We start from the raw sequence: 27128 nt of genomic DNA on the forward strand, positions 1-27128 counted from the left end.
TTATTAATATGTATAATATAATTTGTTTGTATGTACAATAAATTTTTAACGTATAATAAATTCACATAATAGCACAATTTAATAATAATAATACTATTGTGTCAGTTTTGTTCCTTGTCATTTATTTAACTAAATATAAAATCAGCGTTTTTAAAACACTTAATAAAGCATTAAACACCTTCCATCGCTGAGAAATGTTTATTTAATAAAATACGTTCGAACTCATTTACACCTGAGGATAGTTTATTCCATGAGGCTGAAAATGTTAGTGTTTTATTAAATAAACATTTCTCAGCGATAGAAGGTGTTTAATGTTTTATTAAGTGTCATTTATTTATCCATAAACCTGGTTTTGGGTTTAAATAAAAGCTTTTTCATTCTTATAATAAAATGCATATAAAAATTATGAAATCGAACTCGAAGGTTATATATCTTTCAATAAAAAGAAAACATTCGACCTCACAGGGATTCGATCTAGCGGTCTTGTAGTGATTGCAGTGCCCCTGGTGGTAACATTTGTCTCCAGTTGATTCTAGCAACGAGCGAAGATAGGAAGTCGAAAGACCAGTTAATCTACCGACTCTGATAGAACGGATTATTCGAGTAGACGAAATATTTCACTTAAGCGCGAAAACTGTAAAACAATTTTAATAATTAATATATTATTTCATTTCTTACCACCGGTAATTTTTCGTCAGTTTTTTCCAGCGAATATTAATTAATATTGGTCGGGAAAGTTAAGTTTACCCGTCTGGCAACGTTGTTTCACCTGTAGTGTACTGCGTGTGTTTTTGTAGTGTTTAAAGAGAATTAATTGGGCGACGTCGACAAATTAGGACAGAAATCCTTTATGGAAACGCCGTGTTTGTCGGAACTGCGCACGATATTAAATCGTCTTAGATTATTATGCATTTTCGTCTTCATTTGACGTTTGTTTACGAATTATCGGCAAATATGAAATGGTTTTGAAATGAAGTTTACCAACAAATGGAATTTCGTCCAAAGAAAAGGCGTTTTTGGGGGACTGTTGGCCTTCTGTATTGGGTGAGCGCTATCTTTTATATCTTTTCTTTCGTGAAATTAAATTTCGAAAACCAAAACAATTGGATAACGTCTTTTAAAATTACGGTACTTTTCTGTTAACTGCCGGGCAAGATTCGAGCCCCCGATGAGGGGTTTCTCATCCCCGGAATAGTCGATCTCTCCTATACGAGAAAAAAGTCAAAGAACGTATGTGCAACCCTTGGCGAGATATTCGCTTGCAGAAATCTGTTTTTAACGCGTCTGTATACTGCATATTCTCTGAGCCCCGTGTTGTCAAAGCGGGCGACGACGTGGTAGCAACGACACGTCGAGGCAAGAATTGACTGACGCGGTACTCTCCTGCTTCGGTGCTCGGTGTTGCTCGCACCTTGATGCCTAGGTGGGACGTGAGCTTCCACGTCGACCTAAAACTATATAATGTCGAGTGCTACGCAAATGGTTAGGTGGGCTACATTGAAGTGACGACAATGACGACAATGGTATCGCACGTCGGATTAAAGTTACGACTAGTTTTTCGTTAATGTGCTACATGTGGTATGACTGCGGTTCCGTACGAGACGGTCGGGACTAGTCGGAACTGTCGACCACGCTGTGGGAGTAAAAAGGTCAAAAAGAATTGGTGGTTTGCACGTGACCCTTTGGAAGGTATTGCTTATCTCCGAAATTGGCCAATCTGGATTACTAAGGCCTCGCAAAAGTGGAGTGAAATTTGAAATTTAAAAAATCTGGTACTATTTCTTAAAATGATGCTAAAAATTGACCGTTTTCCACGTTAGTAGAGACGGCCAAAAGTTTGTAAAACCCAAGTCGGTGGTTTGGTTGGTGGGCCATTACTTGCGAAGTGTTGCGTGTAGACTTGACGGTTCCTTTTGCATTTTTTACTATTGCCGGCACGATCTGTGACTCCGATGAGATTCTTGCCGTCTCGTTTTGAGCCGCATTTGTACCCGTGCACTTAACATTATTAGGAGGAGTTACAAGTTATTGTTTGAAATGAAAATTCAACAGTCGTGTGTGATTAAAAACTGTGTAATTCAACCATTAGTAAACTGTATAATAAAACCCTTTAGTTGTTTTACTGTGTATGTTAAATTTTAATACAGTAAAGTTGTATTTACTACAATTAAATTTGTAATCTGGCTCTCCAATATATAAATTAAATGATTGATTTACTTTCATTGGTGATGAGATAGTATTATCTTGTTAGAAATGTTTGTAAGAAACACATTTTATTAATATACAAGTTCTATATAGTACTTAATTATATACTTATTTGTGTAGCGGAGGTTACTTAGCACGTGAAGTTTATACCAGTGAAGGCATGTGGAATGCAATAAATTCTATATCTTACAAAGCTCCGAAAGAAGACAAAGAATCAGATTACATATATTTATCCAAGAGTTACAAAGGTGAGTAATTTGGATAGTTACATTTTAATTTTGTAAAATGAAAAGTAAATTAACCTTACGTAAGCAAAATGGCGATTATTAAAATTCTTCGATCGCTTGCCAGAGTATAACAGATGTACTCGGACGGAATATCAATTTCAGATGACGAGAAAGAAAATAACTAGACTAGCGATAAACTTCAAGTTCAGTTAGTGCCTTTTTTCCACCCTTTATTAGTAAAATTAACTTTAATTCATTTGCAACTAAATATAAATATATATTAATAACACATTTTTGAGATTTATGTAATTGTATTTTCAAGAACTTCTTTCAAAATTGAAACCTTCATTTATTATAATTGTATTTAAAATGATATATTACTATTATTATAAACAGAAGGTTCGTAAATTACTTGATGGTTGCACTGTCCAAATTTTACTTTACTGTTTGGCCTCGGTCCTGGATTCTTCGGAATGATAGGCCAATGCTTTAGCCACTTTGATCCTTTGGTCGTCTTTGTCTATATTTGTGTAATTTGAACTTCTACTTATTTTAGTTTTGGTTTGACCAAGATTACGTGTGTTCGACTAATCGCGCAAGATATTTCGAAAATAGAACTATGACAAAAATCTAAGAAATTCTTATGGTGTTATATGATATTATTATTACAAAAACTAAAATTGTGTTTATAAATAAAGTAATAATATAGTTTGAGTATAAATTTTTGGTTTCTTTTTTTAGATGATTTAGATAATGAAGAAGTAAATAAATATAGCTGGTGGCCATGGAATAAGAAAGAACACAAAATTCAATGGCATCTGTTGAGACTCGCCCAGTCCAAAGATCGACAGGTGCGGCACGTGGCCGTCAAAGCACTGTCCGAATTGCCTCATTTAAACGGTATGTAAAATGGAGTAGACGACGTCTGTGCATATTAATATGTCAACTAGGTTAAAACTTAGAAATTATTTAATATTAATATTTTCTTACACCATAATATCATTATGTAGATGATTTTGAAATATTGATAATACAATTTTATTTTCTAATAGTTTAACAAACTTCTATCGTAATATAATCTGACACATGATAATCTGTAATGTCTGCCTCTGAAAAGCATCGGATAATTTAGAATTGCCCGATAATAACTAGAATTTGTACGTGCGCTGCACTAATGAAAAAGCAGTACATGTCTGGAAAATAAATTTACATGAATGTGAATATTATTGTATATTGTTAATTTTGTCCAATAATGCATGTATCAAGTCTTGCAGCTTTTTCAAACTATCTTAACGCAGTATACTTGTCCACTCTATTATCTTTAGATCAATTAAAGAGAGTGCAAAAGCAAATTGGAACCATATAGCTGCAGGCACTGATACAGAATGTAAGGCAATGCATCCACCATTCAGATTGCATGTAACTCGTTGAATTTTACAAAAATTCAAAAACATTGACAATTGGCATTTTTTTATAATTTGACATCATTCCAGTCTTGTAAGTACCACTGTAAAATTGTTGTTCTGTTTTCATGGCAGTTTTGTTGAAATATTTGAAAGTAAAACGATTCTTTGGTTAAATACAAGGGTAGTTTTTTAAACCTCCGATGGTCCATAAAACAAAGACAAGTGTAAATAACAAAATGAATTTATTACCAAAAGTTTGGTACAAACATGATTGCTTTTCACCATAATCACCGTGAAGATTGAGGTATTTGTCATATCTGTGGACAAGCTTTGCAATCCTGTCTTCATAGAACATTGCTGCCAGTGACTTGAGATGGGCCCTAACATTGTTTGTAGATCGTCATGAGTCTTGAACCTCTGCCCTCCTAGCTATGTTTTCAGTTCAGAGAAGAGGTGGAAGTCTTCACACATTAAAGGTGGTGAAGACTTCCATTCACCTTTCAAAACTTTCACTCACTTTGGAACTTTTTAAACACTCAGCCTATAGCCCCGATTTAGTGCCGAGCGACTTTCACCTCTTTCCTGAACTGAAAACGTGGCTAAGATGGCAGAGGTTTGAGATTAATGACGATCTTCGAAATAACATTAAGGCCCATCTCAAGTCACTGGCAGCAACATTCTATGAAGAGGGGATTGCAACGCTCATCCATAGATATGACAAATGGCTCAAACTTCATTGTGATTATGTCAAAAAGCAACCATGTTTGTATGTAACTTTTGGTAATAAATTCATTTTGTTATTTACACTTGTCTTTGTTTTATGGACCATTGAAAATGATTGCAAATGAGAGACCTTACTTGACAATTAATCCTTAAATCTTAGAGGTAACATTTTATATATAAAATTATTATTGTAAAAAAAATAAAAAGTTTTTAAATATCTATTATTTAAGAATAAAGAACAGATAGGGTCAATAGAAATATTGAATGCTTCAATCAATTAATATCATTACAGATTTTTTCCTTAAAATAACTCATTTTATTCAAATAAAAAATATTTATTGATTGTATTATTTAGATTCTGAATTTAGAGAAATTGCCCAAGCCTGTGACATGCGTACGGCAATCGGTTTAGCCAGAACTCACGGGACCGATCTTCGATTCTTTTTATTGCCGTCGATACATACGGAATATTCGGAGGTGAGATTCTGATTATGTGTTTAGTATATATAAAGTAAATCTTGAATTTTATTAGCTCATAATCGTCTAATGATATTTTTATACTATATTACTCGAATCTAAGAAGCATCTTAATTTCTATATGTTCACTCATGGATTTTTTTTTTTTGAAAAATATTTGTACTTTGAAAAGTACAGTAAGTTTTACATTATATGAGGGTAATCTCAAAAGTAAGGTCTCCTATTTTTTTAAAAAAATACAAAGAAACATTTATTTTCAATAATGTTCATATCATTTTAAAGCTTGAACATTTATCTATTCTTCTACATAATCGCCATTTCGGTTGATGCATGTGATGTGGCAATTTTTGTTTGCCAATGTCATACCAGCTCGTTGTCATGTCATGGGACCCACCTTGCGCACACCTTTTGATATTTCAACTTTTCCATTAAAATTCTATGAATGGTGCTTTGGGAAACCCCAAGAACCAAAATTCATAGATAATCCAGAGTGATTTGCCAATCTTCATGCATAGTTTGCTCAACTTTTGCGACTGTCTCATTGGAAATTGACAGTCTCCCACTTCTTTCTTCGCCATGAATTTCAATATGATCAGTTGTAAAAGTCGGCCTAAAATTCCCTACACCACTTGAGAAAGTTTTTGACATCTATAGATGACTCGCCATACACTTCGGTCAATTGGTGATGAATTTCAATCAGTTTAACGACATGGTAACAGGCTGGTATGACATGGCATACAAAAATGCATCATAGTTTATGATTTCTTTAAGACAGCTGAAAATGTTTGTGTATAAAGAAACATTTTCAGTTGTTTTAATCAGTAGTTTCTTTTGGTCTTGTTTCAAGTAGTAAAATAATTAAGAGTTACTTATTTTACTTATAAATTTATTATACATTAGTGTTTGTGTCAAGTTTATTTGTTTGGAATTTCATTTTAAACTAGAATTCTAAATAGCATTTAAGTGACAGTTTACAACTGAAAAAACTTAAAAAAAAATTATTTTGCAGTTCTTTCACATCTATGAATATTGAGTTGTTTTTTTATTTTGTCTATCACAGTTTTATTCAGGCCACAATATGAGTAGTGAGATTGAGAGATGGGCTCAACATAACCTGATCAAACCATTTGTGAAAATTTAAGACAATTAGACTTCTCGAACCTCAGTCTCTCAGAGCAACAGGCAATGCATTTGGGGTCTCCACATACTGCAATAATTTGTCTCGGAGACATTCTGTTGTTTGGCAAAATTCTGTTGCAATATATGGTAGTGTGCATACTATGGCGACATATGATGGTGAAAACAAAAAGTTCTGGCAATGGTCTGGCAATGAAATATCCTCGTGCCCAGTGTATTTATATGACAGTACAAACATTGCAATTTTTTGTTGCAATGCAGCTAACGTTCAAAGTGCTAGTTGCACATGCTTTGAAAGATGCAATAAAAGATGTCACAAACAATGAAGTTTTTATCAATAATGACATTTTTGTCTTCTATAAAACATTCTACAAAACACAAAAAGTCATTTTGTTTTTTTTGTAGAAGTCCCACTAGATGTAGTAATTTGTCAAAACTATTGACATTCATTTGAAAGTAAGTAATAATTTTATAGGATATGTTTGTAGCTCTTCGTATAAAGTCCAAAATTTTCCTTTTAATGAGTGGTCTACTAATGTTGGATGTACCCAATAGGTCCTATTTTTTTTAATAGTCTTTTATGGCATATCTCTAGAGCACAGATTGCTGTTACCTCTTCAAGATCTGTCTTGGAAATGAAGGGTGACATTTTGTCTCGATATGCTCAGATTGTGGGACAAAACATTTTGTTACTTGATGTGCCTGGGTGAGCAACAAAGCATCACTGAGACAAATTGTCATGCAAAGGCAAATAGTTTATAAGTCTTACTGCTTCAGCCGTTTGGCCAAAGGTTTAAATTTCTTATAGTTTTGTTGTAAAAGTTGATCTCGACTTTCGGAACTCATAACTTAAAATTTGTTAACAGTTTTTCTGTAAAATTTAAGTTTTATTGTAGCATAAGTAGATTTAGTTTACACGTAAATTGCATATTTTGATAAAATATTATTTTTAAATTATTAACAAAGTTCCAAGGATTAATTTGTTGATTAAATCAATATTATGACCATACAAATAATTTGGGTCTATACAGAATCATCCTTTTTAATAGTCCAACTAGAGACAGATGGTAACAACTTAATTAAAAACTGACAAATGACATTAAAAAATACATACAATACAATTGACGCCGACCTCCTCTTAGAGGATCTGATGCCAAGAACACAGTATTAAGATTCTTCACAATATCACTTAGGTACAAATCAGTTGTATTTATATCCATCTGCTGACCTCTGGTGGATTTCCAGATTTCCACTATTGACAGGAGTGATGACAGATATACTATAACAAGCAAAGGAGGAATTTGAATATCAGTTGGATGTGTGTCATATGACAGAACTTGCACACACAAATTATAATGGGCAAATGTGAAATTTGCACAGTTTTCCAGTGTTTTAATGTACATTACAATGTTCTTGGATAATAATTACAATAATTTAAAATGGTAGAATTTATTTTGGAAGACTATATTTTGATGAATGTTGAATCTTTTTGTGTGTGTGTATGTATATGTGTGTGTACACAATAACTGCTGAATCTTTTATGGATGTGTGATGAGTGCAGACATGTGCACGCGCATAAAAAATAGCAATTATTCAGCAATTATTAAGAAAAATATATATAGTTAATGAATAATATAGTTAGTTATTCAATACAGTATTACCACTTGTACCTTTAAAAATGTAGTATAATTTTAATTTACCAAAGGTTTTTGGTTATCTTAAATGATCTTCCTCATAATAGAAAAACATATTACAATTTAAAAAATATGAACAAAAGGTGTCCTTTATTTTTAAATTGCTATCTGTTTTTCTATCATGAGGAAGTTTGTTTACAACAACTGAAAATGTTTGTTTTGAAAATTAAAATTATACTGCATTGTTAAAGGTATGAGCAGTAGTACTTTAGTTTATGACAAATGAATTTTTTGCTGAAAAGTGATTGTTTTCTTTATTGTTAAAATACATTTAAAAATTTTTAAATTAATAAAACTTGAGTCCTTCAATCTCAGGAAATGAAAACAAACTGAAATATTTTATATAGAATCAATGTTTGTTATTGTCATGAACTTTCAAAGTAATTTAAGTATGTTATGCACAATTTAACACAATTCATGTATATTTGTTTTAAATTTATCAAGAAAACTATTTTTACTAAAATAGTTTTGTTTTAATTTAGAATGAAATTGAAACAGAGCTTAAAAATTTATTAGCAAGTTTGCCAGACAAAGATATCAGCAAATGCATTCAATATTTCACTCAACAGGCTATCAAAATTGGTTATCAGAAAGTCGAGTCTGATAATGTAAGTTTTATAAGTTTCAAAAACTCTCTATAAATTGTTAAATTTTTAATTAATTAATTTTTTATTTAAATTGTATTTAGAAACTCGAATGGAATATCGACAACGAACTGAATGGAGTTTCTGCTCAGATGGAATTTCGTCCGCGTTCGGTTTCTCACGAAACAATCGTAAAAACGTGTCTTCGGGCACTCTTGAGTCACAGCACCATTTTATATCATCGAAAATTAATAGTCGAGAAAGGAATATTATTACTGCTGCATCGCATTAACAATCATCATAAAAATCATGAAGTAACGAGTTTAATCATTCAAATATTAGGCAATCTTGTTGAAGATAAAAGCCTTCATAAGCATTTATTTATGACTGGTAAGTCTCTTTCCAGAAATTACTTTATATTTTTCTTTAACTGAGATTATATATTAATAAATTTAGTTAGTCAAACCCCGCTTATATGAATCAAATGAGACCAGATCAGATCTGGATTAACAAAAATCCAGATAAACAGTAGTAATGGAGTGTTGAAATAAGTCTAAAATTCTGTATTGAAAATATATTAGATGCTTTATTGACTTTAAAACAATAGGAACATTAACATTACATAAATAGGAACATAAAAGTTACTCAGTATGTACTTTTATCCTTGGAAAGAAGATTGCATGTTAAAGTTGTAAATAATGTTTCAATAGATTCACAAACATCACAAAAAGTAGTAATTTTTTTAAAAAATTTGTGAAAGATTAAGAAGAAACGACTGTTCAAACCATTTGGATATTCCAGAAATCCAAATGAAAGGAATCCGGATTGATGGGTTTTATTGTAATCAAAATTTATGTAGATATATTGTTTTGTTTATATTTATCGTTAGTAAATATATTGTACTTCATTGATTTTTATAAAATATGTAACAGTTTTTCTCTTTATTATAGGTTGGATTCGAACATTGACTTCATTATCGAGATCACCACACTTGGAGCTTTCGTTGCCCGCCAGTAGAGCTTTAGTCAATTTAGATAGTGATAAATTTTCTGACGAAGTTTATGAAGATGGAATTTATCTTTTATATCCACAACTACGAGGGAGGTGTGTAATATAAAGATAGTGTTTAACATTTTTTATTGTATTTTGAAGAAAATTTTACTTGAATTCTTTCAGGTTATAAATTAAACTTATAACTTATCTCAATAACAAAAATATTGTCTGCAGTAAAGCTAAACTAGGATAATTTAAACATAAAATTTAACAATGTTTATTTTAGTAGAAATAATAATAATAAATTTATTGCTAAGCTAAGCTTTTAAAAGCTGACAGTATTATGCAGGACTTAAACTAATGAGTAACTAAGGGCCAATTTACACAAAACAGTGATGTGCTGGCACAGTGCAGTGAATTCATCCAAAGAGATAGCTATCATAGCCAACCTCAGAAAAGTCCATGACCACTCACTGACAGCATGATCACATCACTGTTGTGTGTAAATACAGTGTGTGATTGGTTAATGAACATAATCCGTTCCAAGACTTTGTTCATTATCAGAATTGTTCGTTAAACAATTATCAATTTACCATAGATTTTTGTGTGGAATTTGATTAATTTGTACCGGAGACTCCAAAAAATAAAAAATATATACTTTTTTACTACGTTTATTTATATGTAATAGTAAAAATACATGTGTATGTAGTCTTTCATTTCTATTAGTCATGTTTTTTCCATTTGTGGTGGTTAAAGAATCTATCCAATGTCGATTGCTTTTCTCTTTTCTTCAGGATTTTTCGGAAGTAATTAATAGTACTCATCACTGTGCCATGCTCGACATCGCTGTCACCAAACGGTCACTGTGCTGGCACGTCACTATTGTGTGTAAACTGACCCTAAGTCTCCCTGTTTCATCTTAAAAACTATGCACTGCAGCATTGTAACATATTTCATAACAATCTATGATTATTCAGTTGTAATTGAACAACTATAGATTTAATTTTAAAATTTACATTAGTCATTATGTATTATTGTGGACTCCAAAAAAATCCTGTGTCAAATACAATGCTTCTTTTGGATAAAATTGTTTTTCTTTATATTCACATATCTCTAATAACCTGTAGAATATCTCCTAGGTTTTTTAGTGCCTACAAATTTTGTGAAGAAAAAATAAATGAAAATCCCACATCATCAATATGTGTTTAATTTTTACAGGCTACATTTCTTTTACCATAGATATTAATATTTTTATTTTTTTCATTTTGCACAAAAAGATCGTGTTTTGGTAAAACTAAAGTTTGTTTGATTGACTGTAACTTGAAGGTTGTTCTTACTCCATCTTAATACATGATTTAGAAGTCAGTGTGTCAAATTTAAGGATGGATCTATAATACCACAAGTGTAGAGATTTTCAATTATTTTATCAAAATTAGACAGGCTCCATACTGGATAAAGAAATACTACTCCACTCAGATCTGGATAATCTAGCATACGTTTTCACAGAATTTAATTCCATTTTGCCGTAGAGAGAGAAAAATCGATGTAGCCTTTTTTTTTTTTTGCCTTTGGGATCTTTTGTTTTATATGTTCAGATTGTTAATTTGAAGTCTAATGAAAGAAAAATAATTATCTACTTTATAATGTTAGTTTTCCTCTGTAATTCAGTCTTACCGTCTGCCGGGAACAGAATGTCATTGGCATAAAGCAAGCAGTTAATTTCAATTGAAAATGATAACAAAAAGCCTCTATTTGCATTTTTTACAAAAGTTTCTGGCAAATCATTGACAACAATATTGAATACAGTAGAGCGTCATTTATCTGAATCGATTGGGGTTGTTCGGATAACCAATTATGTACGAAAAAATATGTTAACCCATCCCGTGTTTAAATTTTTCACCGTTGCGTATCGCTTTGCGTTGAATTTTTGTCGATGTTAAGCCTAACGTAAACTTTTTAAAATAATAATCGTGGCTATTGTATCATTAAAAATTATTTCTTTATTTTTTACAAACAAAATAAATATATTGAAAAATATAAAAACAAAAAATATCATACTTTAGAAGTTAATCTAGTATCAAAAACATTCGATTCAGCACTACACACAGTCCTCAGAAAAACACCACACAAAAGTGCCAGTGCTGCCAGCTAAAACACACACATCAACAAAAAAGAAATATTGGAATAACCCAAGATATAGCTAAAGATTGCAGTGCCACAGCACTAGCAAAAATTTAAATTTGCCGACTGGAATTCTTTTGGATAACTGATGTTTCGGATAACCGACTTTAGGATAAAAGATGCTCTACTGTAAATGAGAGCTGAATGACTCCCGTGTGGTTTTTTCTTGAAACTATACCATCTAATGATAAATTATTTTTCTTAATTCTATATTCTATTCCAGAAAATGGAAGGTTCAATAATCGAATGAATTAAATTTAAGTAATTTGGCCTAGAGCAGTGGTTCTCAACCTTTTTTGTTGATGTACCCCATTTGCCCATTAGTTGTTTCTCAAGTACCCCTTATATTTTTGTATGTAAATTTTTTAATTACTGCGTTAAATGTATACAGCCCTTATAACTGAGCGCCATAAAAAAACTCTAACTAACTAACTATAACTAAAAGTGAATTACAGTCGACCCCCCCCTATAACACTGTTGATTATTTCGTTTTATATGAATTCCATGTTGTACGAGTCACTTAGATTTTACAAATACTGTGTGCCGGGCTGTGAACGGCTCACAGCCCGGCACACAGTATTTGTAAAATCTAAGTGACTCGTACAACATGGAATTCATATAAAACGGAATAATCAATTATGTTATAGGGGGGTCGACTGTACTTATTTTACGTAAATAATAATAAATTTAATCAGGTACATACATTTATTTATTATTATTTGATAAGTATATTATATAAAATCATAGAAGTCATTTCAATACATGCATAAATTACATTTCCTAAAAATAAATAATTATAATTAACGATAAAGAAAATTTAAATTATTCTACAATAATTTCTAACAAAATTTAATGGGATACTTGTTGCGATAAATCTTCAGCAATTTTTTCAAAATTTGGTTCCCACATTGTTAAATAGAGATTATAATTGTGTACTGACCTCGAAAGGAATGGCTGCAAATTTATAACGTGTGGAACAATACGCGAATCTTTCAATTTTTGTAACAAGCGTAACGTCTAAATTCGGTAAATATCGAGTAATACTCGCGTGCAGTGACACGCATTGCATGGTGGGGTACAGTCCAGGCCTCATTATTTCTAATACTAGTAGTCCAGTAAAAACACGAAAAGCCCCAATGTTATCGAGCAATAATTATAGAATAGAATAATTTTTTTTTTCTATTCTAAAATTAATGCTCGGTTAAACTGTAATGTTACAAGACTACAGGTTCACTCGGCACAAATAGACAGGCAAATTGAGTGGATAAACAAGTTGTTTAGACTGTTTTAAAAGGTAAACCAGTGTTCACACTGGGATATTTTAAAGCAAGGTTTTGTCGTTTCTTGTTTCTTGTGTTAATAATTTACAGCAAATTGATTAACATACACCATTTTATAATGAAAATTAGATGTACCCCTTCGATTTACGTTCGTACCCCTAGGGGTACATGTACCCCCGGTTGAGAACCACTGGCCTAGAGGTAGGTGTTAGATCATACATCAAGTAGAAATAATTTACTAAATATACTCAATAATGAAAGCTTGTACCAAAGATAATCAATGACAAACAACTGTGTAAAAGACTGTGTAAATCCACAAAAAATGTATATNGTACCCCCGGTTGAGAACCACTGGCCTAGAGGTAGGTGTTAGATCATACATCAAGTAGAAATAATTTACTAAATATACTCAATAATGAAAGCTTGTACCAAAGATAATCAATGACAAACAACTGTGTAAAAGACTGTGTAAATCCACAAAAAATGTATATAGTTTAAAAATGTAATTTTAATAATAATGATTTTTACACAGAATCAGCTGTATTATTTCACTTAAAATAAATATATTATATTCCATTCCTCTCCCTTGATATTGTGATAAAATATTATAATTTACAATCCACTGTAAAAGCCTTTCATGATAAATGATAAGCAAAACTTTTTTAACATCTATAATATAATCGAGACGGGTTGATAATAATAATAATGATAATAATAATAAGTGCAGAGCCCAAACGGTTAGGAGTTGGAAGCTGAAATTTGGTACACAGATAGGGTACGTCACGAAAACGCACACTAAGAAGGGATTTTTCGAAATTCCTCCCGGGGGGGAGAAAGACAGGATTAAGGCTTAACACTTCCATCAACAATGGAAGTGTTAAGTAACAATGGCGGTGTTAGGTAACAATGGAAGTGCTAAGTAACAATGGAAGTGTTAAGTAACAATGGAAGTTTTAAGTAACAATAAAAGTTTTAAGTAACAATGGAAGTGTCAACAATGGAAATCTTACGTAACAATGGAATTGTTAAGAGAAAGCGACGTGCGATACGCAGATGCAGTTTTTTCGTTTTTGCGAGAAATCGAACATATTTTTAGACCCATCTAAAAATTCTCTAAGGGGACCCAATTCTTGCATTCTGTGAAAACTGGTAAGGTTGACTGTAACATAATAATCTTTATCTTAGTTATCGTTACTTTTGCCCGAGCAACGCCGGGCCCACCTGCTAGTATGTTGATATTTTTCTGTTAAATGAAAATGGTTGTATAAGTTCGTAGACAATCATCCGAGACTATTGGAATGGAGCACAAATTTACATAGAATTTTGTTTTACACAGTACCTACTGACTCATAACCCATACTTAAAATATGATAACACTGCAAATATTTTAAAAGGAAGTAATTATAATCATCAAAAAGTTTGATGTCCTTAGTGATTAATTTAACAATAATAGATAAATCAAGAAAAATTATTACTTAAGATAGTATACTTGAAGACAATAATTTAAAAACTGAGAATTGTTCAGAAAGTAATACCTGTTTGCCATAATCACAAAACAATAGAATTGTTTTGTGATTATGATTTTATTCTATTGTTTTATAATCACAAAACAATTCTATTGTTTTGTGATTATGGGCTTACTACTTATAATGTTGTGGAGTTGGTAAAATTCTTTTATCTCCAGCAACTCTAACCTCAAAGTTTACTATTGGTAAAAAGTGAGTCAGTCACATTGAGATCTAAAATCCCTGGTGAGAACAGGATTACAAATTAATTTATTTTTTAAATCTAACTCAATATATGCTAGAAAATCTGTTATTTTCAATAGGAGATATAAAATCATTTGGTAAAATTTCTATCTGTTATTGAAAATAACAGATTTTCTAGCATATATTGAGTTAGATTTAAAAAATAAATTAATTTGTAATCCTGTTCTCACCAGGGCTTTTTAGATCTTAATGTGACTAACACCCTAATTAACTCATCCATATTAAACTAATTATCCAAACATTCGTCCATCAGATAGGGAAATACAGGAAACATTGGAGTAATATATTACTAAAAATCTTTGCTAAATAATCACAAATAGAAAGTGATGAGTTTTGCATCATTCTTGCATATCTTTAGAACAATCTGATACGTTTCGGCATAGTCATAATGTAGTGAGTATAAACTGCAGCTATTGATATTCAAAAATTCACACACACTTTTGTTTGCAGCCAAAACAGTTTAATTACAAATGTTTTCAGCCTTTTCTAAAAACCAACTTCAGGTAAAACAGAGAATCAAACAAAACAAAAGAATAGAATGTAACATAAAGATTGTTCTAAAGATACGCAGAAAAGATGTGAAACTCGCCTTTCACAACAAATGCCGGACTGTAGTATAAAGTGACAATAGAGATAGAAACCCTTTTAGAAATACTGGATCGGTTGAGTCGAAAGAAAGAGTCATCAAAACCCTTAAATGAGGAAATTGAAGGTATCATTACTAGTCCAAGTGATTATGACAGTGAGATAATAGTGAAGAATACAAGTACAAGATTATATTATAAACTGTAAGTTTAAGATTCAGTTTTGTATGAAAAAATTAGATATAGATACTTCTGTGGGCATAGTTGCTCAAGGCCTTGCAACTAAATAATTTTCCTAGTGTTAAATTAACAGCAATTCTCTTGAAGATATGAAGAATGGGGTAACTTTAAAATGCAATTTAACAATATCATTTAGACAAACAACCAACTATCATCAGAACAAAAATTATATTGTCTGAAGGCTGCACTAATAGGGGAAACTAAAGACTTAGAAACATTAAATTTATTTGCGTCACTATTTCAAGCATTAGGAAAAACTGTATGAAAAAAGAAAAAATGGTTTATCATCATGATCAAGCATGTATTATACTTTACTTATGATTGTTGAGTTTCTATCTTGTGTTCGAGAGTTGGTTGGGATAATGGTTCTTCTCCGTTATAATCAACACTTAGCCTGGATTAAACATTTCACGTCACATTTTGTGTGAAGTCTTCATGATTACAGTCTGTTAAAGGTCAACAAACAACAACTGAAACTCATGTCCACCCTTCTCATCGGACTTAGCCCCATGTGATTTATTTGTTTCCACAACCGAAGAAGGCTTTCAAAGGTAAGTACTTTGCATCTGATGGGAGACATTCAAAGCCACAATGACAGCTCTTCAATATCACTCAAAAAATGGATTGTGGAAAGTATGTCATGCATAGTATGACAATGGCAGAAGCGTGTATGTGTTAAAGAAGAATATTTTAAGTACGACAAATTCTTGGACATAGATGACAATAAGGAATACTCTAATACTATTCTGCAAATTAAATGATCGGTTCTCGAAAATATAAGTTTATGTAATTACATCTGCTTTCCAAAGTGTTGTCTTCTATTAGAAATGGCATTAATGTCATTATTTCATAATTTATTTATAATGAAATATTTATCTACTTAGTGAGGATGCTGTATAATACAGTTGTATGTAAAGTCACTTTAATCCATGTCGGTTGATTTTCTCACAGCAACTCCAAGTTATTACTTAAGAGTTTATTGTAGTATATTCTTAAATAGATTATACATCATATGCATTTACTTACATGTCTTTAAGAGAGAGAAACAATTTCTAAAACTCCGGTACACACGCAATGTTCTTGTATAAATACCATTATAAAAACCTTTAAAAAATTTTTAATAAATGGGTAAAAAACTATATTATAAACTATATCACATCATCTTTAAACATAATAAACCTTACTTTATAATTATTACATCCAGTCTTAAATAATTATAAAGTAAGGTTTATTATGTTTAAAGATACAAATGATAAAAATTAATCTCATACCGTATTGTTTGGAAACATTAATGTATATTGTTAGGTACTGAGAGCATCACAAGCCTATTAAAGTGTGAGAAAATAGTTGAAAAGCTAAATAATAATATGTCAAGTATGAGTTTGAGTTATTAATTTATTTGTTAAAATATTTATAGTTCAAAAAATTAATTGTGAAAATTCTGTAAATTTATGGAAAATTTTTCATTGTCATAATAAATTTATATCTATAATAAATAAATTAGTTTCTGGCTTTATTATTTTTATCACAGAGTTTTTTATAAATGCTAATAGTTTATTGGTATTGTGTTACTAGTTTCTTTGTTTACATTTTCAGGGACAAACATCTAAATGCGGATGTCATTTTTATTCATGGTCTTCTCGGAGGAGCGTTTCGAACTTGGAGGCAGAAGGATGAAATGAAATTAGAAGTTAAAGACCAACAGATAACTCTGGAAAATGACAAAGTCTGGGTTACTCCCGACAAACAAAAAGAGCCGTCGTTTCCTCCATCTACTTTTGGTACCATACTTGAAGATTACACATTTTGTTGGCCAAAGGTTTGTCATACATTTACCTATATACACATACAGTACATCATACAAAGCCAGAATGAGACAAATCGTATTATAGGCTAATAAAATAATAAGCTGTAACAGATACTTAGTTAAGCATTAAATTAATCAGCAATTTTGTAAAGCTCAATTGGATTTTTAATGCAATTATTGCTTGTGTATAACTATATACAAATATAAATATGTTACTTAACCATTTCAAACCATAGTCAAAGAAAATGAAGCTTAATCTGACATTTTAAAAGGGAAAAGATTGTTGGAGTCACACATTTCAAATTGTCGGAGTTGGTCTTTTGTTTACCGACTCCTCCACGTTGCTTGCAACATCATGGCAGATTCATTGCCAACTGGCCCGGTGACTTTTTCTAGTTATTGCCACTAAGTATTTTCCACATAGTAAGGTATTGTAGAAAGAAAATATTTTTAAACATATTTCTACAGTAAGAAACGTGGAATAGTATAATTTTTACGAGGGCTGTTCGGAAAGTTTGTGGCCTCAAATAGAACAACAAACAAAATAATGTTAAAACTTTTTTTATTTTTCAACGTAGTCTCCTTTGTTAGCAATGCACTTATTCCAGCGATGTTCTAGCTTTTTTATGCCATTACAATAGGTCGATTTGTCAAGGTGTGCAAAATACTCATTTACTTCAGAGATGACTTTGTCATTTGAGTGGAATCTCTTTCCAACCAAGAATTATTTTAAATTTGGAAAAAGGTGGAAGTCACTGGGGGCCAAATCAGGTGAGTACAGTGAATGTGGAACTAATTGGAAGCTAAGTTCGTTTATTTTTTGTTCAGTGATTCTGGCATTATCATGGTGAAACAGAACCTTCTTCTTCAAGTGTGGCCTCTTCGATTTCTTTCTTCAGTTTTTCCAAAAGTATACAGTAATAGACAGCATTGATGGTCTTTCCTCTTTTTAGGTAGTCAATAAAGATGATTCCTTTAGCATCCCCAAAAAACTAAGGCTATCACTTTCCCCGCTGGTGGAACTGTTTTTGCCTTCTTTGGTGGTGGCGAACTGGGGTGTTTCCATTGCTTCGACTGTTCTTTTGTTTAAGGAGTGTAGTAATGGATCCACGTTTCGTCAGTAGTCGCAAACCAACGCAAGAAATCCCGTGGGTTTTTCTTGTAGAAGTCCAAACACCTCTTTGACATCAAAGTGCGAACACGTCTTTGCTCAGCGGTCAGCAGATGCAGCATCCAACTTGCTGAGACCTTCGTCATACCCACATTTTCGGTTAGATGTGGTACACTCGGTCGACAGAGATGCCTGTTGTCTCAGCTATCTCATGTGTTTTCAAACGGCGATCTGCTAACACCAAATCGTAAACTTTGTCGATATTTTTTTCAGCGACAGCAGTCGACAGCCGTCCGCTGCGAGAGTCATGTTTCACACACTCTCTGCCAGATTTAAAAAGGGCTGTCCATTTTTTCACAGTGGTTTACGAAGGAGCAGACTCTCCCAAAACTTCATCTATGTCAGCTTTGATTTGAGATGCGGTCAACCCTTTTTTCGTCAGGTATTTTATGACCGCACGAGTCTCTGTCTTCTCCATTTTTGACAAAGCATGTGCACATTGACTATCTGCTAAGCTGTCGTGGCAAAACTTTACGATAAATGAAGCGGAAATTGGTGTCGTATCTTTAGCAAGGATGTCTGAATTATTTCCGCCAAAAATTAAATTGATCGCAGCGCCGCATATAGGCAAGGCCGCAAACTTTTCGAACAGCCCTCGTATGCCTTTGTGTCCTTTATCTTAATTTAATATTTATCTTGTATACTAGTACTTTATCAATACCAGGTGAACTAAATAAAAAATATTATTTCTGATCTGTGACTAAGACTAAATTTGTGCATCCATAAATCCAGTATAATAAAGTACTAGTATACAAGATAAATATTAAAAAAAAAAGTGGAATAGTATAGTTTGACTATTCAACAAATCATGCTATTCCATACATTTTGTGTTGTGTAATTAAAATAAGAAAAAGAAGTTGCTTAAGTTAAATGAACAGATAAAGCTAAAATGTTAGATATACGAAAGAACTAAGAACTATATAGTTTACACAATGATATAAATATGGCTGTATATAAAATATGGATAATTATATTTTAACATTATTCTATATGTCTCAGTTAATATTTACTGAGTCAGAAATTAATCTCTGTTCATAAAAATTATTTTAGGCTATGCTTAACTACAGAATAAAACAAAAAGTAAGAAAAATGTTTTGTTAATATAATTTCAATGCACAGCAAGCCATTTTGTATTTAAATATGTTTGAATGTACAGTTGTTGGCTACATACAGAAATTAAATTTCTATGTATAAAGTAAATATATTTTTTTAATTTTAACCCCAGATTCAGACTTTGAACAACTTGTTCAAAGTTCAAATCTGGAGTCCGGAACGAGTTAAATCTGAAGTACGAGTTACAGCTGCATAAAAAATTTATGAAAACTGAGATGTGAGTCAGTTTGAGTTATCTCTTTTTAATAAATTCTCATAATTTAAGCATGATTTTGATAAAAATGTTTATTAATTTCTTTTATTAATTAACCAAACAATTTCATTTGTAAATTAATTAACTTATTTAAAACTTTTTGTTATTTTTAGTTCTTTTATTACTTTTTGAAGTAAATGATTATTCTGAAATGTATAAATTTCAAATAGGATTGGTTGTCTCGTGAATGTCCGCATCTTCGAATTCTGGCAGTAGATTACTACTCTCATTTTACCGTCTGGAAGGACGAGTGTCGCTTTGAAACCGAAAAGTATGTTTAAATTATTTACATTAATAATAAAATGATTATACAATTACTATTTTGTTTGAGCACTATTTTCATGATCAAACATGCTATTGTGTTTGATCAAGAAAATATGTATTAAATTTATATAAACAACAATGCTCTAACATATTAATCAAACTGTTAAAAAATAAGATTATCTTGAGTCGTTTTTTTGCCTACTAATACTTAATGACATAATATTATTTAGATTAAAAGTTGGCACTTAGACCAATGTCTCACAGTCAGTGATATTAAGCCCACAACAGTTAAGGGAGCAACCTACCACTCTGGGGAATCCTGAATTAAATTCGGGTGGGTTTGAATAACCCTGGGAATTTTTTGGGAGTGGCCTGTCCGAGCGTGTCAGGCCATGTCCCTTGTCGGCCGGCCACTCCTTTGCTGGTTTGGCTAAACCCGTAATTGGCTTGCCAAAAACGTCCTTGGGGTCTCTGGAGTGGAAAGAGTTTTAAAAAATTTTGTTGATATTTGTAATATGTTCTTGGTTTGGTTGTTTATATATTCAGTGAAGTAAAAACTAAACAAAACTTATAATTAATATGTTAGCATAACAAGTATTTACGGAAGTTTATTAAAAGGGATTAACTTTATGCAGCTACTCATTTCTGCTAGCGTTCGTATCATTTTCTTGAAACAGTACCGGAAGCCATTTTTGTAACGTCATTAAGGGTTCTAATTGCTTCCGTCAGTCATTTCTAGTCAGCAAATATCTGACTAAGGAGGACATAACAGTGTTTTTCCAGTATTATTATTTCTTGATTTTGCTTCTGTATATTACTATCTGTTCTTTAAAATGAAGAGAAATTGGAAGATAAGCTGCAGTGATGAAAACCATTAGAAAAATCACCAAAATGACTTCTGGAACTGCTTTGAAAATGAAAGAGATGCTGAAAGCAGTGTGTGGGGGTGTAGAAGAAGCTAACTTTGAAGGTGGTTGTTTGATTTAAGGATTCCTGTGTGTTGTATACTAAAATCTGTGTCAAAAGTTCAATTTGTTTTGACACTATATATGTAAGTGTGTGTGTGTGTGTATATATATACATATATACATACCATGCTTGCTAGAGTAAAAGCTTAAGTTTGACAAGAGGCATAGGGCAGAAAAAAATATAATTCAAATTTAACTTCAAAGGTTTGCAAAGTTAAATTTAAGTTATATTCTTCTGTTCCATTCCATATACTAACTGATAAAACCTTAGTAATAATGACAAAGATATTATTTATTTATAGTTTTTAAGGTTTCACTTTATTTTTTTTTATAAACAACATTATTTCACATTTTTCAAACATTAAAGAAATGAAAATTAATAACAGAAAATATTATATTATAGATGTGGTATTACAATAATTGTTATTCACTATTATTAATAAGGTTACTTAACTATCCAATGCTTGTAACCAAGTACTTTATGTGGATGATTGAGTATTGCATTTGGGCATGACACAGAAAACTGCTGGGCTTTATATATATGTAATATATATATTATATATTGAAAAAGACAATTGGAGGAAGATAAGATTTATTTTATGACTATTTTGAAAGCATTACTTATTAAATATTAAATTACATTTTTAAATATATAAAATTAATAATTTTATTATTTATTATATATATGTATATATAACAATTTAAAATTTTACAGTCGCTCTCTATTAAGTAGAAGTAATGAGATTTTGAAGAAGTTAGTAGCCGCGGGTGTCGGTAACAAACCCATAATATGGGTCACTCATTCCATGGGAGGTAAATTGCTTATTTAAAATCAATCTTATCTTACAAAAGACGATAAAATTTGAGAAAATTCAAACTTAATATTGTTTTAACAACAAATTTCAGGATTGTTAGTAAAACAAATGCTTCTCGAAGCAGCCAAAAACAGAGATCCCAGCATTAGAAACGTGTTAGAGAATTCAGTTGGCGTAGTGTTTTGTAGCGTACCTCACCGAGGAAGTTCTTTGGCCACTGTGGATTCCGGCTGGAAACTAATATTACTTCCGACTAAAGAAGTGAAAGAATTGAAAAAAGGTCTGTTTGTATTTTTATTGAAAAAGTTAAAAAATAACAATAAATCATTTATTTATTTGATTAAATTTTAATAAAAGATTTATGAGAAACATTGAAAATAACAAATAATATAAAAATGAAAACAGCACATAACATTGGTATGGTTTGCAAATAAGGCAGAAGATCGTCTTTTCGTAATAATTAATTTTACTCAACATAACAAAATAAAAAATACAGCAAATATAAAGTTTAAAAGTTTGGTGAATACATTGTAAATTTAGAGAACTAAAAAATATATATTTCAAAACCAGACTTGAACAGCCACATTTCTTCTAACTGACAAGGACTAAACAGACTAGAATATCATCCAAAATATTTTATTACCTCTCTTAATGTAAATACATTTTGGGCTTTAGCTCCTCTTTGGTACTTGCTATAATGATACAATAAACTTAGTAAACAATTACAGTATATAAATGAAAACTCTACATACCTATATATAAGATAAATAGTAAAATTTTTTATAAATAACATTTTTTGACTGATACCAAACAAATGCAAATGATAAGCACTGAACTTGTTCAAAAAACAAGTTAAAGTATGCCAATTATTAAATATAATGCTGGAGTTTCAAGGTGCACTATTTCTTTTGTTTCTTATTCTCCAGTTAGATCTTATTTATTTTTATTCATACTTCACTGTAAACTGATAACAGATGCAACTGATGTTTACAAAAACATCTCTTACTTTTTATTATTGCAATTAGCCCAATTTAAAGTACTATGTCATCCCAATTTGTATTAAATAACATACCATCTGTGCATATTATTCCTTTTTCCTTCATTACTATTACTATATATGTTGTTATTAAGGCTAGGGGCCAGAATTATGTTACTCAGTAGATTATTCTTTAAAATATCAAAAACTTTTTTAAAATATGGGAATGATGTGTAAGACCTATCCCCTTTATTATTTTTTGTTTTAAACCTGTTATTAATCCTTTTAATTTTTTTTATTCTCTGATATATTTTAATCTTAGCTATTTCTGCTAACCTAGGGCCTATTACTGTACCCATACTGTATATCTTTTTGTCTTAAAAAAAATTATTACCATTTACAAAACATAATTATTAAGGAACAAAAACTCGATTAAGTTAATAATCCAACCTTCTAAATTATTTTCTACCAAACAATTTTCAATATTGGGGTAAAGTTTGTTCATATATTTCTGATAGTTTGTATAACATAATAGCATTAATTTTATAGGTGTTTGAGACATACAATGTATACAAACCATCTACAAAAACTTTGAATGCAGACATAATACAACATTGGGCAATTAAGTTTTAGAATAGATCAATTACAACTGAGTTAAAGAATGTAGAAACAAGATTCAATGCATCTGTGGCAGCTTCTTTAGTAAATTTGTTTATCTAAGACATTTTTTTATACAAATTATTGTCATTTTATAGACATTTCCATTACTACACAAAGCAAACATTAAGTTTTGACATGGTCAGATTTCAGCTTAATTGAATTATATGTAACTATGTGGTTTAATGAGATTTGTAGGACAATTTTGCTTTTGGATGTCAAAAATCAAAATTATCATTATTATTTTTAAACAAGAGAATCATTTGCCAAAAGTGTGTTCTGCCAGGTCACTCAGTTAACTGATGTAAAAATAGTATGACCGTAGCTGTTTGTTATAACTTTGTGCATATATATTATGTTATAACTTCCACAATAAATAGTTCACAAAAACAGTGTTCTTTCTTTATGATTTTCTCCAGGATTAAATTTATAATAATTAATCGAGGTTTACATTTTATTAAGATGCTGCCATTACTTCTATAATGAGACTAGTAATGCCACAGGATACATTTTGTAGTTTTTATTCTTTGCTTTGCACACAAAGTTACAGCAAATAGGTTATAGTTTAATTAATAATATAAAAATATTTAATATATGAATTTATCATAATTATAGATTTTTATTTTGTTTTTACTAGTGCCAAAAAGTAGAAGTTTAATAATTTTTTTAATGTGTATTATTAATTCTTTGTCTTTTAAAGAAATGTAAATAAATTTATAATGGCTTAGTTAAACTATATATATTTTTTTTTCTATTCACACACACAGTCATTCTTGCCTGCATTTTTTCTGTAGCTCTATAACTAAGTACTCGCAAGGTATTTACAATCCATAATTCCTGTTTATTAATATGAATTATTGATAATATTGAAAGTACACTAGTAAAAGATATATTTAATTTTTATAGGAATATCACACAATATCAAGGCTAACCTTGAATATTATCCCATTTCTACCCAGTGAAATCTCAATACTGTATAGTGTACCCTCAATAAGAGTGCCAACCTGATAAATAAACCTGAATAGGTTTATTTATCAGGTAGGTGGACCTTCCTAATATATGTATTTCATATTTTTTTAAGATACTTGTACAGTACATATGAAATGCAGAATTTGATTTAGTGGCACTGTCAGTATGATTATGGAATTGGTGCTAAATAAAATTTTGACTGCAATTTGTTTTTATTCTTAAATCCGTTTGCTTCTCTTTTAGTTCCCGACTAATGTACTGCCTTTAAAATTTTTAATTAAGATTAAATAAAAATATAATAAACAAATTATCCAAATCTAAGGACAGTAATATAGACTTTAAATAATATTACGATGTACAATTTTCGTTTTTGTAAATATCTTTTAGTTTTCTGCTAGTAATAGCAGGTCTGGTGAGTACCACCTCTTTTTCTACACTCGTGTCTTTAGCTCTTTATAACTACCCTCTTTTAAGTCATTCATCATTTTAATTCTCCTTCTCCTTCGTTTCTTTCTGCCTACAAGCGTTCCTTCCATAATGTCATTCCGTAAGGCTTTTTGAATCGTGTCCCATCCGATTAGCTTTTTGCCTCATTATTGTCTCTAATATGCTCCTTTTTTCACCCACTCTTCTCGGGACTTCCTCATTTCTCACCTTATCTCTCCATTTGACTTTCTCTATTCTTCTCCGTGGCCGCCATTCTCCGAATGTCGTATCGTCTCGAGGTCTAAGTTTCGGCACCATAGAGGAAAACATTCCAGATGTCTCATTTGTCCAGTCTTTTTCTCAATTCTAATTTCAGAGGTCCACATAAAATTGTGTTCATTTTGCTAAATGCCACTTTTGCCATTTCAATTATCTTCTTGATTTCTTTCCCACTTCTGCACTCCGAGTCGAGCCAATGTATCATTCTTCTATGATTCTCGGCACCCCTATCACATCTCTAGTGCCTCTTCTGTTCCCGAATCCAAACTGTTCTTTTATAAATATACTTTATACGAAAATATTGAATTTTACGACAGATTCCTCGTATCTTTTGGACATGCACGAGAAGTTTAAACAGTTGGCCAAGAAGCACGACATCTCTTGTCTTAGTTTCGGAGAAACCCAAAAAACCAACCTGGGCTTGAAATTAAGCACGTTGATGGTGTCTCTGGATTCCTCAGGTATCTCGCACCTCCAAATATTAATAAATTTAATTAACTTTTTGTCGTTTCCGCCGGTTTCATTCTTTTTCTTTCCCGTAGATCCGTCGATCGGCGAATTTTACGCACTTCCGGAGAATCATCTGAACACCTGTAAGCCGGAAACGAAGTCCTCCGTCATGTATCAGCTGCTGGTGGATTTCATCCATCAGCACGTGCCGCACACTCTGATGGAAAATTTGCTTCAGGACCACAACGTCAGTGCCGAAGATTTAGAAACCACCGTGGTCATGGGATTAGTGCAATAGATTTTTGTATACAATTTAATTAAAGACAATATTTTTAAATACGTATATGTAATAATGTCTTTGGTTTATCATAATATATTCTTTATGCAGATGCCTTAGTCCATTGTAAAACGTCCATCGAATTTACGGTGGAAAGTATGTGCGGAATTGCGGATACGACCGGGCCCAATTACTTTTTCGATTCTCTCGAACGCTCAAAGTCGTAGTTTATTTTGTTTTTATAAAGAAATTTCTTCAGGTAATTATATTATATTTTCAAATTAAAGTTAAAAAAGTTATTTTGATTTTTATGGTTTTAGGCAAGTTAGAGAGAGACATTTTCTTCGGAATGTATATTTACAATTATGCATTTTTGATTACGCGATCCGAACTCCGGTTCCTCTGTATTTGGATCGTCGTCCCGCTTCATCGAAGTCCATACGTAAGCATGAATACTTAAAAACACACACAAGAACATTCCATCTTTAAGGGAAATTCTATTGTTAGAACTGGTAAATAATTTCCCATGTGGATGTTAAAATCCAAAAGTTTAGTGAAATCTGTTTTTTATACTTTTTCTTTATTATTTATATAGTGTGGACCCCAAGAAAACGGGTCTAATCTGAGATAATTTCGAGAAAAGTATTATGAAAACCAAAGATATTACCGAACGGTCGGGGTACCCAAAATTTGCGTATTAAATTTCCTATAAATCGGATGCAGGGTATGATTTTAGGATTGTTGTTGCCAACGAAAACTTTTGACTAGTAAATAAATTTTTTTCATTTATAAACTGAATTTTTATTTGTAAATGATCTCCAAAATCAACATATATAATCTAAAATAAATCATAAATCCCTGTGGGCACTAACCTTTCGTAGCCAGCCCATTAAGGGTTTGCTACGAATGGAGTGGTGAGAAATGGGTTCTGACTAGGGTTTCTCAAATGTGATCCCGGCTTCCCGGTTGTTTTTTTAACACGGAAAATCGCAAATTTCTTAAAAATTCACTTAAGGTTGAGGAAATTTTGCAAATAGAAAGTATAATTAACTCATAAACGATTATAATACATTTGTATTTATTAATTTTAAACCTATTTATTAGATTTTTAAATTTTTGCTCGTTATGGCGCGTCACAATTGGTCAATAATCAATACGTGGCTTATATGCATAGCAATGATAAATAATTAATTACAAATGGTT

The 27128-nt window shown here is 31.3% G+C and overlaps 1 protein-coding gene across 4 annotated transcripts; it reads left to right on the plus strand.

Annotated features, from left to right (window-relative positions):
* The first annotated feature begins 586 nt into the window (after nt 1-586).
* Nucleotides 587-26714, plus strand: LOC111640455 (protein SERAC1-like). Of its 4 annotated transcripts, none has more exons than XM_023386463.1 (14): nt 587-1044; nt 2326-2453; nt 3174-3332; nt 4917-5038; nt 8352-8477; nt 8558-8843; nt 9404-9557; nt 17097-17319; nt 20015-20115; nt 21792-21889; nt 21983-22171; nt 25516-25659; nt 25741-25952; nt 26037-26714. In XM_023386463.1, exons 1-13 carry the CDS (start codon nt 971-973, stop codon nt 25944-25946), a joined length of 2010 nt encoding a protein of 669 aa, XP_023242231.1. In that variant the 5' UTR covers nt 587-970; the 3' UTR covers nt 25947-25952; nt 26037-26714. The 4 variants fall into 4 exon arrangements, 2 of the variants coding, with proteins under 2 accessions (XP_023242231.1, XP_023242230.1); XR_002759276.1 differs by having other exon boundaries at nt 588-1044; nt 25741-26437; nt 26521-26714; XR_002759277.1 differs by having other exon boundaries at nt 588-1044; nt 25741-26184; nt 26246-26714.
* Nucleotides 26715-27128: the final 414 nt, after the last annotated feature.

Source organism: Centruroides sculpturatus, unplaced genomic scaffold, assembly GCF_000671375.1.
Source record: "Centruroides sculpturatus isolate CEXI.00-Female unplaced genomic scaffold, Cexi_2.0 scaffold1437, whole genome shotgun sequence".
NCBI classification, from domain to species: Eukaryota; Metazoa; Arthropoda; class Arachnida; order Scorpiones; family Buthidae; genus Centruroides; species Centruroides sculpturatus.